Genomic DNA, 17514 nt, shown 5'->3' with positions numbered 1-17514 from the left:
CAAAAGGTTTCCTTTCACGAGTCATATCCCTTTACAGGATATCAGTGTGAGTCTACACAAGACTACAGTCATCCGGTGGGCCCCCTTCCCAATAACTCGCAATAAAACAACCTTCCATGCAAAGCTATATGTAATAATAATAATATTAACTTTGACTCATATAGCGCCTTTCACAAACCCAAGGACGATTAACAAACAGGGAGGGGGGGGGGGGTGTGTACCTTTGTCTTGCGAGCTAATCTACCAAGAAGTAAGCAAATATTTGTGAAGCACCTGTCAAGAGCAGAACGTCATTAGATTAGATTCAACTTTCTTGTCATTACACAGGTACAGGTACAAGGCAACGAAATGCAGTTTGGGTCTAACCAGAAGTGCAATAGCAGTAAGTGCAGGATAAACAATGGTTCAATGGTCAAAAAGTCCAAAATTCAGTTGCACATGGAGGTGTTGATGCCCAGGTCTCCAAGTTAGGCTATTAATTTAGCCGGGATGACAGTGTTAAATGCTGAGCTGAAGTCAACAAACAGCAAGCGTGCATAAGTGTTCTTATTGTCCAGATGTGTGAGCACAGAGTGCAGTGCTATGGAAACTGCATCCTCTGTGCTCCTATTGTTATGGTAGGCAAACTGGTGTGAGTCCAATGTAAATGGTAGCGAGTCTTTTAGGTGTGCCAGGACCAGCCGCTCAAAGCACTTCATTACGATGGGTGTGAGTGCTACAGGGCGGTAGTCGTTAAGGCACTTCGGGCTGGAGTGTTTTGGAACTGGCACAATGGAAGTACATTTAAAGCATGTTGGTACAGTCATAAAGTGAGTCACAAAATAAATAAAGCAACTAAGATTAAAAACCCATAGAATGAGTAAAACTGACACACTTTGAGGCAAAAATTAAAGTCTTGTTGATTATCGTCAGCGTGGCAATGAAAGGAAGCCTGTACAAGGCAAACAGAATTAGAAGGGCTTAACCTTGGGGAACACCACAAAGTAGATTTTTTTAGAAGAGAAGCCGAGGTTGCCAACAGCAACTGAGAAACTCCTGTCAGCCAACGAATAACATACTAGCCTGTTGCCACATCCTGCTAGCCTGGAAATCCAGACCCAAATCCAAAAGATTAAGGGTCTGGCATCAAGTGATGAAAGTTGCCCATCTCGAGGGGCGGTACCAAGCGTGCATTGGAAAATCTTACTGCATGCAATTGGATAACACTACAACCAATCACAACAGCACATGTGGTGACGTATCCAGAGCCCAATATGCTTAGCTACCAGCAGAGCTAACTGGTAGATTAAACTGTAACTTTAGCTCACCTCTGGCCCGCCTATATCAGATACAGCGATGTGATTGGTGCAGCTCACCTCTGGCCCGCCTATTTCAGATACAGCGATGTGATTGGTGCAGCTCGGCTACAAGGGTATAGATAACAAGCAGCATTACTCAATGCCAGAGTAACTAGTTGAGCGCATTCAAATTGTGCTCTCCAGAGAACTGTGGTGCATTGCAAAGCACAGACATAAACATTGATAAAAGATTATAAATTATTAAGTGATCGTCTAAAAGCACCCTGCTGTATTCCTTCTGAGCAGCAGTGGTTAAAGAAGTATTCAGATCGAGTGAAAGTAACAGACCCACACTGACACAGACACAGACGCACTTAGTTACAAGTCAAGTTCTTGGATTCAAATCTTTAGTTACAAAGTACAAAAGTAATAGGAACGAAATGTAGTATCAAGTATCAAAAGGCCCTGGCCCTGTCAGCGTCATGTTGCAGTATCATGCATCATATTATCTGAATATTATTACTGATAACATGTAAGCAGGGGAATTCCTATACTGTAGGCTTGTGTAATCCTTGACAGTGTTAAAAACTCACGTTTGTGCCTTAGTCTGCAAAAGAAGTAGTATCTGAAGCTGTCAGATAAATGTAATGGAGCAAAAAGTACAATAGAAGATGTTGCAATAGAAGTATAAAGTAGTACAAGCACAACAATTTACCAGAATACTGTACTTAATTAAATGTACTCAGTTACTTTGTTCCATCTTTCTGAGAGATAATTAAACACAGTTCAAACTACAAAACTATGCTTTTAAATCTGCATCATGTGGTTTATCAGACATGTACAGCAAATTACAAAGTGACCGTCTTTTTTTCAACATGACATCATGACTTTGCGTAAACATACACGGCAACTTTCTTAAGCCAAGTGGCGTGTTACCTGCACACACCTTGAGCTGTCCTGTAATACAGCGGACTTAAACATACACGCCACGTGCCGTGTTATCACCACGTGTGTTATCGCAAGAAGAAAGCGAGGGTTAAGTTTAGGAAACGTGACACACTGGTTGGGCTTAGGAAATGAAGAACTAACCCTCGCTACGGCCTTAAGGGTTAGGGTTAGCAAGGTAATGAAAGTCAATGGAGGCCAAATGGCGTTGATAAACGCGCTGAAAAGCGAGAAATGCTTCTTGATGACACGCCAATAATGGCATATGGGTGTGTCCTACATATGCCGTTTCATGAGAACAGTCCGCTTTTTTGCTGATTGAATCCTTGATGCAAAAGTCAAGCTCTGTGCCTGAGAAAATGCTAAATTCCCTTAATTTAAGCTGAGTCATTATTGCTCTGTCTTCTTCAGTTCATTTCACTCAGAGCATGGATGATGAATTTGCTTTTCCAATCAGGACAGCTGATTCATTTCCCTTAATAGTGCTGAGGAAATCTATAATCTTGACCCTTAAGCCTGTCTCAAACTGGGATTCGAGCCAACAACCAAAGAAAAAAGGCTGAAAACTAGTCACACTTCCTCTGTAAAAAACAAAATTAAAACAAAATGACAGGGGATCACCAGAGTTTTAGGATTTAATTGTGTATAAATAGAATTGCTTGAATAGAGTTAATAAGGTCCATCTTTGATTTATGAAACATATTTACGGACACGATTTCCTATGATTTAAACAATATCTTAACAATGGTATAAATAACAGATGGTAACGGTCAGAATCCTTGATATCATTTCTTTATTTCATGTACTGTAGCTGTGTGGAGTTTTTTTAAAGAAAACATTTCGATTTCACTACAATAATTACTTAACCGTAACAATCATAACCATCTTGCCTGCATTGGCAAAAAAAAATGCAGAACACAAAAAAAAACAGGTGTATGGTTATTGACAAAGGTTTACAATAAAAGCATCCCTCCCATGCTACAAGGACTAACTAAAACTAACTAACTGACTAACCCTGCATTAGAAGGAGTGATCTGGATTATTCTAACTGAAAAAGTAGCCACATTGACGACAAAGCCTTAATATGAAAAGTGCACTTTGTTGCATCTAAGAGAAGAATAAAGAAGAGAACAACAACTTGGTTTTAACAGTTTGTTCATAAGATCATTTGTTGATTCTTATAATTATTACTTAACAATAAAATACCAATATAAAGCTTTTAACCTGCACAAGAGTGCCACCTGGTGGGCAAGAGGTCTTCTTTCACTTAAGACAGTGTAGTTGAATCAAAAATCCCCTGCATGTGTCCTTTGTGGTTGACATGTCTGTATTATCAGTGGCATTAACAGACATTTAATCTGACTGTTGAGTAAAGTCCACTCTCTCTCTGCATGAAGGTGCTGTATGGCTCGATGTCTCCTGGCTCCTGCAGGAAGACACACGTATTAAAGTTAAATGAACCACGTAAATGAAGATGCAAGATGTTTCATTACCGTGTTCAGATGACTGCTCACTGGTTGTGGTTGTCTTCTGTCGGGTCGAACAACAATCCGTTAGTGAGTAATCATAAAGTTTTGGAGTATTTTTATAGATGGGACAGGAAATGAAAGGCAGTCTCTTCCTTTGTTACTTCACATGAAACGGAAAGCCAAGAAAGCTCGATGCTGCATGTGAATCAACTAACATTTGTTGTCTCTATCACATCACAATTGATGTAGTTCTATTGTTTTAACGCCATGAGGTTATAAAGCAGTCCTTGATGAACATTGCAGTAGTCTCTCACCCATGTCGTACACGTCTGTAGATACAGCTGAAGATAACTGCAGTTATAGAGATGACTACAGTTACACCCATCATGGAGCTCAGAATCAGCATTTGTGTTGAACTGTCGGCATCTCCATCCTCTAAAACATTGTAAAGAAAAAAAGTCTTTGTCAGAAAAATGACACTGATATTTGCCCTTAATATGACTAGTAATTGTATGCTTTTGTCAAATTTAACCAAAGTATGAGGGAAAAATATGTCTGCTTACCTTCCACCGTGATATTCAGATGGAGAATGTATGTTGCACCAGGAAGTGTACACTCACAGGTGTGGGTCCCACTATCCCCTGCTGTTAAACAGGTCAGGTGGAGAAACACAGTCTGGTTCCCCCTCATCAGTGTGAATCTGGAGCTGCAGTTGTTCTCAAAGTCTCGTCCATATCGATACAGCAGACGACACTCTTCCCCCCCGCTCACCTCTGTTCTGATCTTACACACTACGAGTGTGACGGGACTCAGTGTTGTATTGGTGCATATCGGAGTAACATCTGGTTCTCTCCCGATGGATTTCACCAGAGTCACTGCAAACAACTGCCTGAGTTAGTGAAAGTTTTGCATTTTGTGAATATTAAATCACAGAACTACAGAACATTTTTAGTTCTCTTTTTTTTTTTTTAAACCAAAGCCGGTTAAAAAATAGGGAACAGCAACTTGCATACACTTTACATTATGTAAACTAACTATCGTACATTACCTTCGCTGTCAATACACACAGTCAGTGGCAAAAGCAGGAAAAAGCATGGTCTCCATTTTGCCATTCTGGTCAAGAAGTACCTGCTGCTGGCAGTGGATAGCGTCCTGTACTGAAGGGAGGAGGACACACTCCTGCTACCTAAACCTCAGACTCTCACACAGGTACGAGCTGGTGTGAACTCTCTTACAAAGGAAGTGCTGCAGGAGCTCCTGCATTCAGTTTTAGAGACTCTTAAAAAAACTGTAATGTGCCTGTCCATAATAAGATGTAACATGATCAAGCCTCAGCCAGTTTGAGCTGGACCCAACCAATTTTAAATTAGAAGTATCCCGTACATTGCCAAAACAAATTGGATTTAAACACTCCTTCGTACCCTCTGCTATCTCTCTGCTTGACTCTGTAAAGAATAGGTAACGTCTGCACATAAGGCACACTTGAACTTCAACTTTTAATGTTGGTGTATTCATTTCCCCATTTGGTCTGATGCTGTATTTTTAATTGATGTTGTTGCCTTTGTTGTCATGTACTGTGTGTCAACTTCTTTGCTAACTAACCGCCCCTCGGGGACAAAGAAAGGTCTTGAACTTGAACATTGGTCTTACAATTTGTACGGTTAGTGAGAGTTGTACGTCACACAACGTGCAAAAACTTACTTGTTGTGGTTATCACATTTATAGATCCCTGAGCTTGAGCTGAGAATAGAAAGCTGCAGGGTCTCAGCAGCTCGTTTGTTTCTGGCCTCTCTCACGCGTCGTCGTCATACAGCACAACTGGAAGTGACAGAAACTTACTTCATGCGAGTGAAATCAAGAAACGACAACCTGTTATCTAGTTTATGTGACTGTAAGTATTATAATGTATGAGGATATTTCATCTACTTATGCAGTTATGACTGTTTTTTTTTTTTAATTACAGTATAAACATTATTTAAGTAGGGTTAAAGGGTCTCACACCTTTCTCTGTAGTTTTAAGGATGTGGTTTTGACGTAATTGTGATAATGTGAAAGTCCTCAACTCAAAGCAATAAAATAGTCCTACAAGAGGAGTTATATTTAGAAAACTTGATTGCATTGACTTGATGACCACTGCACTAGTTTTACACAGAACATTTATAAACACTTTTCAAGCGACCAGCAACAACTTAAAATAACTAGGGGTGTTGAGGATTAAAAATTTCAGAAAAAAAACCTATTCTTTTGATGGGTGATGCATGCGTTAATGATCCAGCATCTTAAAGAATGTGACGAGAAAATGATTCTCTTTTAGTAAACAAGACACCGTCAAACTATAGCATAACATCTTCACATAACAAGGTATTAATGGCAAAGGACCTTTTTTATTAGATGTGCTTCCTAACCACCTGTCGACCACAGATCAGGTTTTATTGATGGTTGCAAGAAAAAGGATCACTATTAACTAGACGATGCCTAACTGGAGTCCTGCCAGTCACAATATATGGACATATGGACTGGATTTCTTCAGCAGTATCCTGTAGTATCCAAGTATAGGCAGGCTGTGGATACACAACAGCAAAGTGGCCGTGGCGAGAAATAACTCTATATTTTGATTTATGTAACGAATTATGGGGTGGGGCGCCAGCCACCACAACCATAGAGGCTGGTGTTGAAACGCCAGAAGTGACCGACACACAGACTTTTGTGTTTTTACCCTTTAGACGGGACCGTGACGGTGGAGCGTTTCCACTCTGGAGGGGGGTTTCACTTTTTTTTGCATTTTTAATCCCCAAAAATGCTGTCGCTATCTGAACAAAAGGCACATCTGATCAAATATTTTGGCGTTTTCACCTGCGAGCGTTGTCGTGTAACCAGGGCCTAAAACGACCTATCTTTACCAGAAGGTGGGCACCAGGTCCTCATAGTCTTGGTTGTGATGCCAGTACCTGTAAAACCTCATATGTTTTTCATTTACCAGTATCAACATTATTCTATCTATTCATTACCAACCCTTCACAAAAACCTTACAGTGACACCAATATATAACTGTATTTAACGGTAGGTGTGCAGTGTAAAACTTTTCATTGTAAATTTACAGTAATATGCTGGCAGCAGCTCACTATTAACCCTCATGTTGTCCTCGGGTCAAACTGACCCGTTTTCCTATATCCATGTTCTTTTTAACTCCCCAAAATAACATGATTGATTCCACACAACGCTCTTTGGCAAGTACAAATCTCTACTTTCATTAATTTTTGGGGCGTCTTATTCCATTTAATATTTATTTGACAAAAAAACTGAAGTGTTATTGACATAATGTTGAGTAAAAGTTGACATATTCCAGTCTGTGATTATCCATCAACATCCATTCCTTTAATTTTAGTCTAAATGATTGCTAATTTCTGCTTTTGTAACTCAAACATTTGGAATAATTTCCTATAAATGACGTTTATTGACCATAAATTCCAAAGATAACTGTAAAACTAAAGTTAAGAAGTTAGTAGTAGTGTTGAAAACGTCAAAAAAAGTGACAAACGTTGAAAAAAAAAGCGTCAAAAGTGTTGAACAAAATGGACAAAAAGTTAAGAAAAAGTTAAAAACATCGATAAAAAGCATCAAAAGTGTTGATTTTTCAATGTTAACAGGAAGACAACACAAGGGTTAAACTCCTGTTTATTTACAGTAAGCATACAGGTTTTAGATTTGAAGGTACTTTACTGTAAATAGACAGTTTCTTACTGTATTATTTGACTTTACAGTAATATACTGGCTGCAGTGTAATTCCCACTATTTCCTTTATTTTCTCAAGATGAATTGGTATTAGTAAGTACCTGTAATCTGTAATATGGTTTGCAGATAGTGCTGTAATATTATTTTCTTTTTGTGATGTTAATTGCTTGTAATTGTGTATTAAAAGGCAATAAAAAAAAAAGTATAATATATTATATTGAATATTTCAAAGAACTGAAGGCCAACTATGCACGGTATTCTGTTACTCAGTAAGTCGTGACCATCCATTAATTACAAGTTTCTCTATAAGGACTCTTTGATTTCAATGTTTTCATAGATTTCGCAACATGAATCAGTCTCTTCCCCGTCTAATTCCTGGTTATCCAAGCGGACCGTCGCTATCTTGCCTTGCCTGCAGTGTGAGATAGTTTGGTAGAGATCACTCGCTGGTTGCTGGAGGCTTGTGTAAGGGTCGTCCGGGTCATCTTCATCCTATATTAAATAAAGAAATAAATCTTGATGCATTTTGTTTTTACAGTCTGGCTTCATTATTTCACTCCTGAGTGTCATTACATTTACTGAAAGCTCTTCATGAAGTGGTTCAAGGCATTGTCTCCTCATGGGAACATGGGAAATCAAATTGCAAATTTAATCTTAAAATAATACATCTTCCTGAGTTTTTGGGTATTGTTTTCATTTTAAACAAACTGTATATCCAAATACAATACACATGTGGCTCAATCTAGCTTTAAGATGTAAGATGTTTCATTACCGTGTTCAGATGACTGCTCACTGGTTGTGGTTGTCTTCTGTCGGGTCGAACAACAATCCGTTAGTGATTAAACATAAAGTTTTGGAGTATTTTCATAGATAAGACAGGAAATGAAAGGCAGTATCTCCCTCTGTTACTTCACATGAAACGGAAAGCCAAGAAAGCTTGATGCTGCGTGGAAATCAACTAACATATGTTCATCACAATTGATATTAGTATATTGTTTTAGAGCGTCCAACGCCATGAGGTTATAAAGCAGTCCTAAAAACATTGATGAACATTGCAGTAGTCTCTCACCCATGTCGTACACGTCTGTAGATACAGCTGAAGATAACTGCAGTTATAGTGATGACTACAGTTACACCCATCATGGAGCTCAGAATCAGCATTTGTGTTGAACTGTCGGCATCTCCATCCTCTAAAACATGGTAAAGAAAAAGGTCTTTGTCAGAAAAAATGACACTGATTTGCCCTTAATATGGATAGTAATGTATGCTTTTATTAAATGTAGCCAAAGTATGATGAAAAATAATCTGTTTACCTTTCCACGTGTTTTCAATGGAGAATGTAGTTGCCCCAGGTGTGTAACTCCAGGGGGGGTCCCACTATCCCTGGGTTTGATGGTCAGGTGGAGAAACACAGGGGTTCCCCCACTTAAATTGGGCTATTTTTTGTAAAAGTTCGCCCATATGATACAGAAACGAATTTTCCCCCCCTTTCCCTTGATCGATTTACACCGAGTGTGAGGGACGCGGGTTTTTGTGTGGGGGATATCGGGGAAAACGGGTTCTCCCCCGATGGATTACCGATTCACTGCAAAAAAAAAAAAAGTTAAAAAACTTTTTTACGGGTAACAATTCTAAAAACTGTAAAAAGGATGTATGGTGCTTGTATTAAATCTCCTGACTCTTCAGGTAAAAACCCGACCAGGGAGGGCCACATGGTTTGTTTTCCCAACAACAAGCCAGGGTAACGGGGTCAAGGCTGCCCTAAACGGGAAGAAGGCTCCTTTTAGGGCGGGACGGGGAACCCAGAAGGCGCCAGGGGGAGGTAAAAACATTGGTGGGGAAGAAAGGGACGTACAGGGGAAGGTGGAGCAGAAGCGAGGAAAAACATAGGGGGGTTTGGGGGAAGGTGTGGGACCCAAGGTCACAACAAAAAGCCCAAAAACAACAGGGGGAAAATGGGGGGGGAAGGAGCTAAATAATTTTTTAAAAACGGGTTTACCACCCTTGCCCCCCCTCCCCCCACCCCACCCCAGAAATTTTCCCTTCCCCCAAACAACCCCCCCCTACACCCCAATCCATCACAACCCCCCCCCAGCACAATACCCCCCCCTCCTCCTAAATAAAATCCCCCCCACATCACCAGGACCAGGTCGGAGCGCTGAGGAACCCGGCCCGGGAAAAGCAGAGGCCGGAAAAAGGTGTCCGAGACGCTAAGACCTGCGCAGCAGAACGGGGGGAGCCGCCCAAGGATCTTCAACCTTACCCCTGCAGCGGGGAGGTGCCCACCCTTTTGGAAGACATCCTGATCGTTCATTTCCCAAAAAAAAGGCCCCAGCGAGCTAAAGATTTCCGCCCGGTGGCTCACTTCACCCCTATGAAGGTTGGAGCGGCTTTCCTCATTCAGACCCAAGGTACGACCCCAGGGCCCTCCTGCAGTTTGCGTACCAGAGATGTTGGGGTGGAGGACCCATCCTTCCCTGTTACCCCGGGCCATCCATCGGAAAAGGGGGGGGGGCAATGAGGGTCCTTTTTTGGCCCTCCCCCTTTAATACCACCCGGCCCCCTTCTCCAGGACAAAATGACAGGGGGAGTGGCCCCCTAGGGGTTAACGGTCAAGAATACCTCCAGGAACAGAAAGTCAGGTGAAGGAAATGTGACACGTGTCAGCAGCACGGGACCCCCAGGGCCAGTGGGCCCCCTTTTTTCCCCCTTACACCCCGGACTTTGTAAAAATGGGAGCTGTGTCCTCAGAAGTCCGATGCAACCCCGGGTGGGTGATCGGGGGGGGACAGGGGAGGAGTATGGGAGTTGGGGGGGGGACTTTCTCTCTGGTGCGCATAACGCTAAGCAAAACACTCTAAACAAAGGACGGGCGTTGATTTTGGGAGGTCCAGCCCAAAAACCCGCAACCCCCCCTGTGGAGGATTAGGTGGAGGCGTCCAAAAACAATCCCCGGGGGCTGTGGCGGACAAAAAAACGGACGGCAACAAACAGCAGCCCCCTGTAAGGAAGAACAGACCCGGGCTTACTTCCTGAGGGGCGCGCCCCCCTTTAAAATCTGCAGCAAACGTTGGGGTTTTACCATTGTGGTCCAGGCCCTTTTACACTGTGGGTGTGGGGGGGGCAGCATATCAAAGAAGGCCCCCCCACGGGTGGACAATGATCAGGGGGCCGGTTGGGGTCGCATAACTGGACTCCTGGGGACGGTGGCAGAGGGAGGAATTGGGCAAACTGGGCTTTTGAAAATGCGCCCCCCCCGCACACCGTTAGCACCCGAGGAGCCGGTTTAAAGGGGAAGGCGCCTTCCCAAATGGGACCAAAAATCAGGAACTTTGTCCCCAATGACAGCCTAAAAAATCCCCTGGGGGGGAGGAAAGGGGCATAGGACTAAAAAACATACTACTAATATATAAATTTAAAATAATTATAATAAATGCATAAACGAAAACGTAATCTAAAAAACAAAGTAAAAACATAAACATAACCACACTATACTTTTCACTTTTAAACCCAAAACTGGAAAAAACCCGACACTTTAAAAAAAATTTTTGGTCTTTTTTTTGGTTTTTTTTTGAAAAAGTTTATGTTGTTATTATTATCATTATGTTATTTTTGTTTTTACGTTTTTTTTTCTTTTTTAACATTTTTAATTGTTTTTTTTTGCTAAAAGGTGTGGAATTTCAATTTCCCTTGGGGGGAGTCTCCCAAAGGACAAAAAGAGAATCAAATCTAAAATCTAAGTTAGGAGCAGAACATAAAACACAGGCGACGACCCCTGATGAGAGAGGTTGAGAGTGTTGCAGTTTGGGGAAATACGAAGGGGGGAGGGGGGGGGGGGCGAGACAACACGCCCAAATACCAAAATCCCTTTACGAAAGTAAAAAGCTGTGAAGGGAAAAAAGAACTTCAACTTTTAAGTTAAGCCCTGTATTTAGCTTTGGACCCCTTTTTCTAAAAAAATATACCATGTGTAATTAACTTCCACAATAGCATTTACCCCAAAAAGATCACATTCATAAAAAACACAGGGGTTGACATTTTACCCTATTAATTAGGAAAGGTTTTGAGCAAAAGATTTTTTTGGGGGTTTTTTTTTAAAAGATTTAAAAAATGAAAATTTACAATAAGATTTTTTTCCCTTAAAGTAAACCAGTTTTAACCCTGACCCTTTTAAAAAACCTTCCAATTTGGGAAACCCTTATCTTTTAATCCCAAAAAGGGTACTATAGGGAAAAAATTTTGAGAATTAAAAAAAGGTCCCCAAATTTTCGTTGAGGGTTTTGTAAATTTATTTTTGGAACAAAAGCGTGTTAATCTTACTCATTTCAGAGTCCCACAAGAGGAAAAAAAACACCATGTGACTTGGCATTCCCTACAGCCTTTTTTATTTGGGCCTTTCCCCCAAAAATCATTTAACAAAATTTTTTGATTTCTTAAAAGCATGTTTGAATGTTTTTTTGCAGCAATATATATCTTTTTAAAAAGAGAATTTTTCCCAAAAGCATGTTGGGGAATTTTTATTCGATGTTTCCCCAATTTTGGTTTAAAACCAAAACCCACACCTTTCCCTTAACTTTACATCACCCCTGGATTTTTGGTGGCCTTGTGGGTTAACCCACCCGCAAACCCCAAAGTGTGAGACAACATTTGGGCATTTTTTTCATTTTCATTTCTGTTTTGCGTGAAACCTTTTTTTTTTTCTATAAAATTAAAAAATCCCCCGCAAAACACCCAAATGTTAAGGTACATGTATATGAATAAAACATAAAAAAAGCTATTTAAAGTACGTGTATATTTGGGTCCCCCAAAAATGAGGGGGGTTTTCCCGACAAGGGGCCCTGACCTTGTTTGTATCTTTCAAATTGGGAAAAAACGTCAATTTGAAGTGAAAAAAAAACAACCCAACACCAAACACATTTTTGCTGTGAAAAAAGTCCAAATTAAAAAATCTTTATTAATTAAAAAAATACATTACTTTACAAGATTTAAAACTTCAACAGAAAAAAAAAAAAAAAAAAAAAAAACACCTGCAAGGGTTTTTTAACGTGCGCCCCCCCCCCCCCCCCCCCCCCCCCCCCCCCTTAAACCCAAACCCAGTGGCGGGAAGTATCCCGGGCTTTCCCCTTCAAAAAAGATTGAAAAACAAAAAAAAAAAAAAAAAAAGTATTGTCCTTTAAAAAACAAAAGAAACACGTTTACCTTCCACAGGAAAACTGGACCAAATTTTTTGTTTAATTTCCCCCAAAAAAAAGGCCCATTTTTTAGATTTTTTACCAAAATTTAAAACTTTGAAGTTGATAATGCCTTACTGAACTCCTTCACTCCACTCTGATCAGGACAGAAACGCATTCAGTTTGAAAGAAAAGCAAGAAAATAAGAGATATTGAGACGGAGAATACCTTTTTCTATAGGATTTGGACACCCACAGGTGAAGTTCCCACTATCCACTGGTGTTAAACTGGTCAGGTGGAGAAATACAGTCTGATTGACCATCATTAAAGGGAACCTAGAGTCACATGTTGTAAGCAGAAAGTCCTCTCCACCCGGTGGCTTCTCCCCTTCTCCGTTCTCTGCTGATCTTCCAAAGAATAAGTGTGCTGCTACGCCAGGAGTCGATGGTGCATAGCGGAGCCACATGTGGATCTGTCCCTGTGGTTGTCACAAAAGTCACTGCCAACAATAGGGGAGCGATTTAAAACGACTTAGTTTTTGTTTTCTTTGACTGCACTGGAATATATGGATTAGAATATAATAGAATAGAAAGATATAGACAAACACAAACTGACATGTAATGAAAAGCTCCTGTACTGTACCTTCGATGTCAAAAGACAAACACAGTGGGAGAAGAGGAACAAGCTAAGAGTTTCCATTGATCCATTATCCCAGAACGCTGTCAGAAATCTATACTGAAGACAGGAAGACACAGCAAGCCTCCCTTTAGACCTTTAGAAATGCCTCATAAGCTCATGGGTTAATAATGACATGTCTCTAAAAGGAAGTTACCAACACTTTCTCTACTTTCACATTAAGACTCTCTGTGGGTGAATCATTAATTTCTTTCTTTTCACTGAAAGCCGCTATATATTATATATATTTATTATGTGGAGAGACAACCCCCAGGCTGATGTTTTCAATTCTCAGCTTTTCTTTAAAAGCAGGGGCTTCAAGTTGAATTGAGCACACATTTAAGCTCAACAATATGTATATGACTCATTTGTCAACAGTGGCTGTTCAGAAGGAAGACCTGTTGTTGGAGGAATGTCCTCCAGTCTGAAGAAAAACCATCGGTACATTTTAAATGTGATGCCATTGGCTTTTTAAGTTTGTACTAATGTTTGGGTAAATCAGGGCTTGATTTGGACAGGTGGAGAAATACATAAGTGGGAATCTGGAGTCACATTCACATTCATTCATGCACCAGGTCCTCTCCATAAGATACAGCGGACGGCACTCCCCTCCCCCGCTCATCTCTGTTCTCATCTTACACACTAGAAGCATGATGGGACTCAGTGTTATCGGAGTGCCATCTGGTTTTCTCGCCCGATTTATTATTTATTTTTTCACAAGACACGCAAGTCACTGCAATTATACGAGGTGATGGTGACGTGTCCTTAACCCTCAGGTTGTCCTCGGGTCAAATTAACCCGTTTTCCTATATCAATGTTCTTTTAAACTACCCAAAATAACACGATCGATTCCACACAACGCTCTTTGGCAAGTACAAATCTCTACTTTCATTCATTTTGGGGTGTCTTATTCAACGTGATTATCCATCAACATACTTTCCTTTAATTTTAGTCTAAATAATTCCTAATTTCTGCTTTTCTAACTCAAACATTAGGTATAATTTCCTTTTGACCATAAATTCCAAAAATAACTGTAAAACTAGTTAATAAGTTAGTGTTGAAAACGTCAAAAAAAAGTAACAAACGTTGAAAAAAAATGTGGTGAAAAATGGGACAAAAACATAAAAAGTTTAAAAAAAAACATCAATAAAAAGCGTCAACAAAAGTCTTGATTTTTAATTTTGACGGGAAGACAACCCCTTGGCGCAGGGGTCCAAAGTGAAATTTAAGCACTTCAATGTCTTTCCAGAACTCGTTTGAGGACGACCAATGAATTCAAATTGGTTTGAAGGAAGACTTCAACACATAAATATTACATGCGATATGCGACCAGACAGCGATGCAATGTCCAGAAGTCATCTTCCCGGGTTATGGAATTTATGAACGAGATGGATAGATGAGAAAGGCTTTATTGTCCCCAGGAGGGACATTAGTTTCCACAGAGTGAATGCATTATCCATGCCTCCGGAGTATAGCTAGCTAGCTAGCCACCCCCACCCACCCACCCACCCACACACCCACACACACACACACACACACACCACACACACACACACACACACACACACACACACACACACACACACACACACTCAGTTTTTAGCCGTGGTCCAACGGTTCAAATTGCCAGCTGAATAGTGGATGTACAGTGTGAAGCCCCACAAAGCTGTCAAGACCATGAGCAGGACCAGGACCATAACCACCTTCAGGGTCCAAAGGCAGCGCTCCAACTTCTGCTCCAGGCGACTGCTGCTGGCCATCACCTGCAGGAGCTGAGGGCGGCAGACAACACCTGGATTTAAGTCAACAGAAGCTTTAGGGGTACAGTCATAGAGAAGTTATTTAAAGCTTTAGGGGTACAGTCATAGAGAAGTTATTTAAAACTTTAGGGGTACAGTCATAGAGAAGTTATTTAAAGCTTTAGGGGTACAGTCATAGAGAAGTTATTTAAAGCTTTAGGGGTACAGTCATAGAGAAGTTCTATAAAGCTTTAGGGGTACAGTCATAGAGAAGTTCTATAAAGCTTTAGGGGTACAGTCATAGAGAAGTTCTATAAAGCTTTAGGGGTACAGTCATAGAGAGTTCTATAAAGCTTTAGGGGTACAGTCATAGAGAAGTTCTATAAAGCTTTAGGGGTACAGTCATAGAGAGTTCTATAAAGCTTTAGGGGTACAGTCATAGAGAAGTTCTATAAAGCTTTAGGGGTACAGTCATAGAGAAGTTCTATAAAGCTTTAGGGGTACAGTCATAGAGAAGTTTATAAAGCTTTAAGGGTACAGTCATAGAGAAGTTCTATAAAGCTTTAGGGGTACAGTCATAGAGAAGTTCTTTAAAGCTTTAGGGGTACAGTCATAGAGAAGTTCTATAAAGCTTTAGGGTACAGTCATAGAGAAGTTCTATAAAGCTTTAGGGGTACAGTCATAGAGAAGTTCTATAAAGCTTTAGGGGTACAGTCATAGAGAAGTTATTTAAAGCTTTAGGGGTACAGTCATAGAGAAGTTATTTAAAGCTTTAGGGGTACAGTCATAGAGAAGTTCTATAAAGCTTTAGGGGTACAGTCATAGAGAAGTTCTATAAAGCTTTAGGGGTACAGTCATAGAGAAGTTCTTTAAAGCTTTAGGGGTACAGTCATAGAGAAGTTCTATAAAGCTTTAGGGGGACAGTCATAGAGAAGTTCTTTAAAGCTTTAGGGGTACAGTCATAGAGAAGTTCTATAAAGCTTTAGGGGGACAGTCATAGAGAAGTTCTATAAAGCTTTAGGGGTACAGTCATAGAGAAGTTCTATAAAGCTTTAGGGGTACAGTCAGAGAGAAGATATTTAAAGCTTTAGGGGTACAGTCATAGAGAAGTTATTTAAAGCTTTAGGGGTACAGTCATAGAGAAGTTCTATAAAGCTTTAGGGGTACAGTCATAGAGAAGTTCTATAAAGCTTTAGGGGTACAGTCATAGAGAAGTTATTTAAAGCTTTAGGGGTACAGTCATAGAGAAGTTAAATAAAGCTTTAGGGGTACAGTCATAGAGAAGTTATTTAAAGTGCTCGCATTATGCTCATTTTCAAGTTCAAAATGTATTGAAGGTCATTAGAGGATTAATCAGAATAGGTTTCCATGGTTTAATTTAAAAGAAGAAAATATTTATTGTACTGCACATTGCAGCAGCTCCTTTTTTCACCCTGTGTGTTGAGCTCTCTGTTTTAGCTACAGAGTGAGACATCTCACTTCTGTTCCCTCTTTGTCGGGAGTCGCACATGCACAGTACCTAGGTAAGGACTACTAGCCAGTCAGAAGCAGAGTATGAGGGCGTGCTATGCTAGCAGCTAGGCGTGTTACAAGGTGACGCACGTTTGTCACGGATGTAAAGGCCGGACTACAGCAGAGCTGTTTGGAGCAGTTTGAGAACAGTGTTTTCTGTTGGAGATGGGAAGTCCCATTTGGGTGGGGGGGGGGGGTGTTCTGGCTTTTTCACCTTTTAAAACGTGCACAAAAAGATATATATTATACAATAAAGTAAAGGTGGGAAAAGCAAAATATGATCAGAACTGGCAGCTAACAGCTAGCTAGCAGCTAACCAGGCCAGCGAGCTAACCACCAGCAAGAACAAGACAGGGTAGGTGAATTAAAACATTGTCTGACTTGAAAACGCATTTTGATATTGCGTAAGGGCCCTGTTCATGTTGTACAGACATATTAATTGCATTCTGTGTTTGTTATGAGGCACACAGGCACTCTAAAACTCGCCACGTTACATGCCGTTTTAGCTCAGTGGAAGCTTGTAAACGTAGTTGCAGCTACTCAGTGTTGCCTGCACAGATTCAGGTGGGGGTTTTTACAATTGAAAGTGCTCCCATATTCATAGCGATCAAGCTTAACATGAGAGTTGGCCGGAATTGGGCTGTTGCTATGTACACCCAGATAAATAAAGTCGGTGCCGAGCACTAACCGTTGCGTGAATCCTTTGATGATCGCTGCTGGCTGCTGGGGTGTGGTAGCTGCTGGCTGCTGGGGTGTGGTAGCTGTTGGCTGCTGGGGTGTGGTAGCTGCTGGCTGCTGGGGTGTGGTAGCTGTTGGCTGCTGGGGTGGGGTAGCTGTTGGCTGCTGGGGTGTGGTAGCTGCTGGCTGCTGGGGTGGTAGCTGTTGGCTGCTGGGGTGGGGTAGCTGTTGGCTGCTGGGGTGTGGTAGCTGCTGGCTGCTGGGGTGGGTGTAGCTGTTGGCTGCTGGGGTGGGGTAGCTGTTGGCTGCTGGGGTG

General features: G+C 41.0%; 1 protein-coding gene and 1 long non-coding RNA gene across 2 annotated transcripts; both read right to left on the bottom strand.

Moving 5' to 3' along the window:
- Positions 1–3096: 3096 nt before the first annotated feature.
- On the bottom strand, positions 3097–5160 carry LOC116674169 (uncharacterized). The gene is made up of 5 exons (XM_032506699.1): positions 4740–5160; positions 4255–4566; positions 4006–4126; positions 3716–3752; positions 3097–3648 (listed from the first exon to the last, which is right to left on the bottom strand). Exons 1-5 carry the CDS (start codon positions 4801–4803, stop codon positions 3565–3567), a joined length of 618 nt encoding a protein of 205 aa, XP_032362590.1. The 5' UTR covers positions 4804–5160; the 3' UTR covers positions 3097–3564.
- Positions 5161–14660: 9500 nt separating this feature from the next.
- Positions 14661–17265, bottom strand: LOC116674171 (uncharacterized). The gene is made up of 2 exons (XR_004327998.1): positions 17209–17265; positions 14661–15041 (listed from the first exon to the last, which is right to left on the bottom strand). It is a non-coding gene; the product is annotated as an uncharacterized LOC116674171 (long non-coding RNA).
- Positions 17266–17514: the final 249 nt, after the last annotated feature.

Source organism: Etheostoma spectabile, chromosome 24 (assembly GCF_008692095.1).
Source record: "Etheostoma spectabile isolate EspeVRDwgs_2016 chromosome 24, UIUC_Espe_1.0, whole genome shotgun sequence".
Classification (NCBI taxonomy): domain Eukaryota; kingdom Metazoa; phylum Chordata; class Actinopteri; order Perciformes; family Percidae; genus Etheostoma; species Etheostoma spectabile.
Note: the sequence above shows the minus strand (reverse complement) of the source record. Positions and strands in the feature narration are given on the sequence as shown.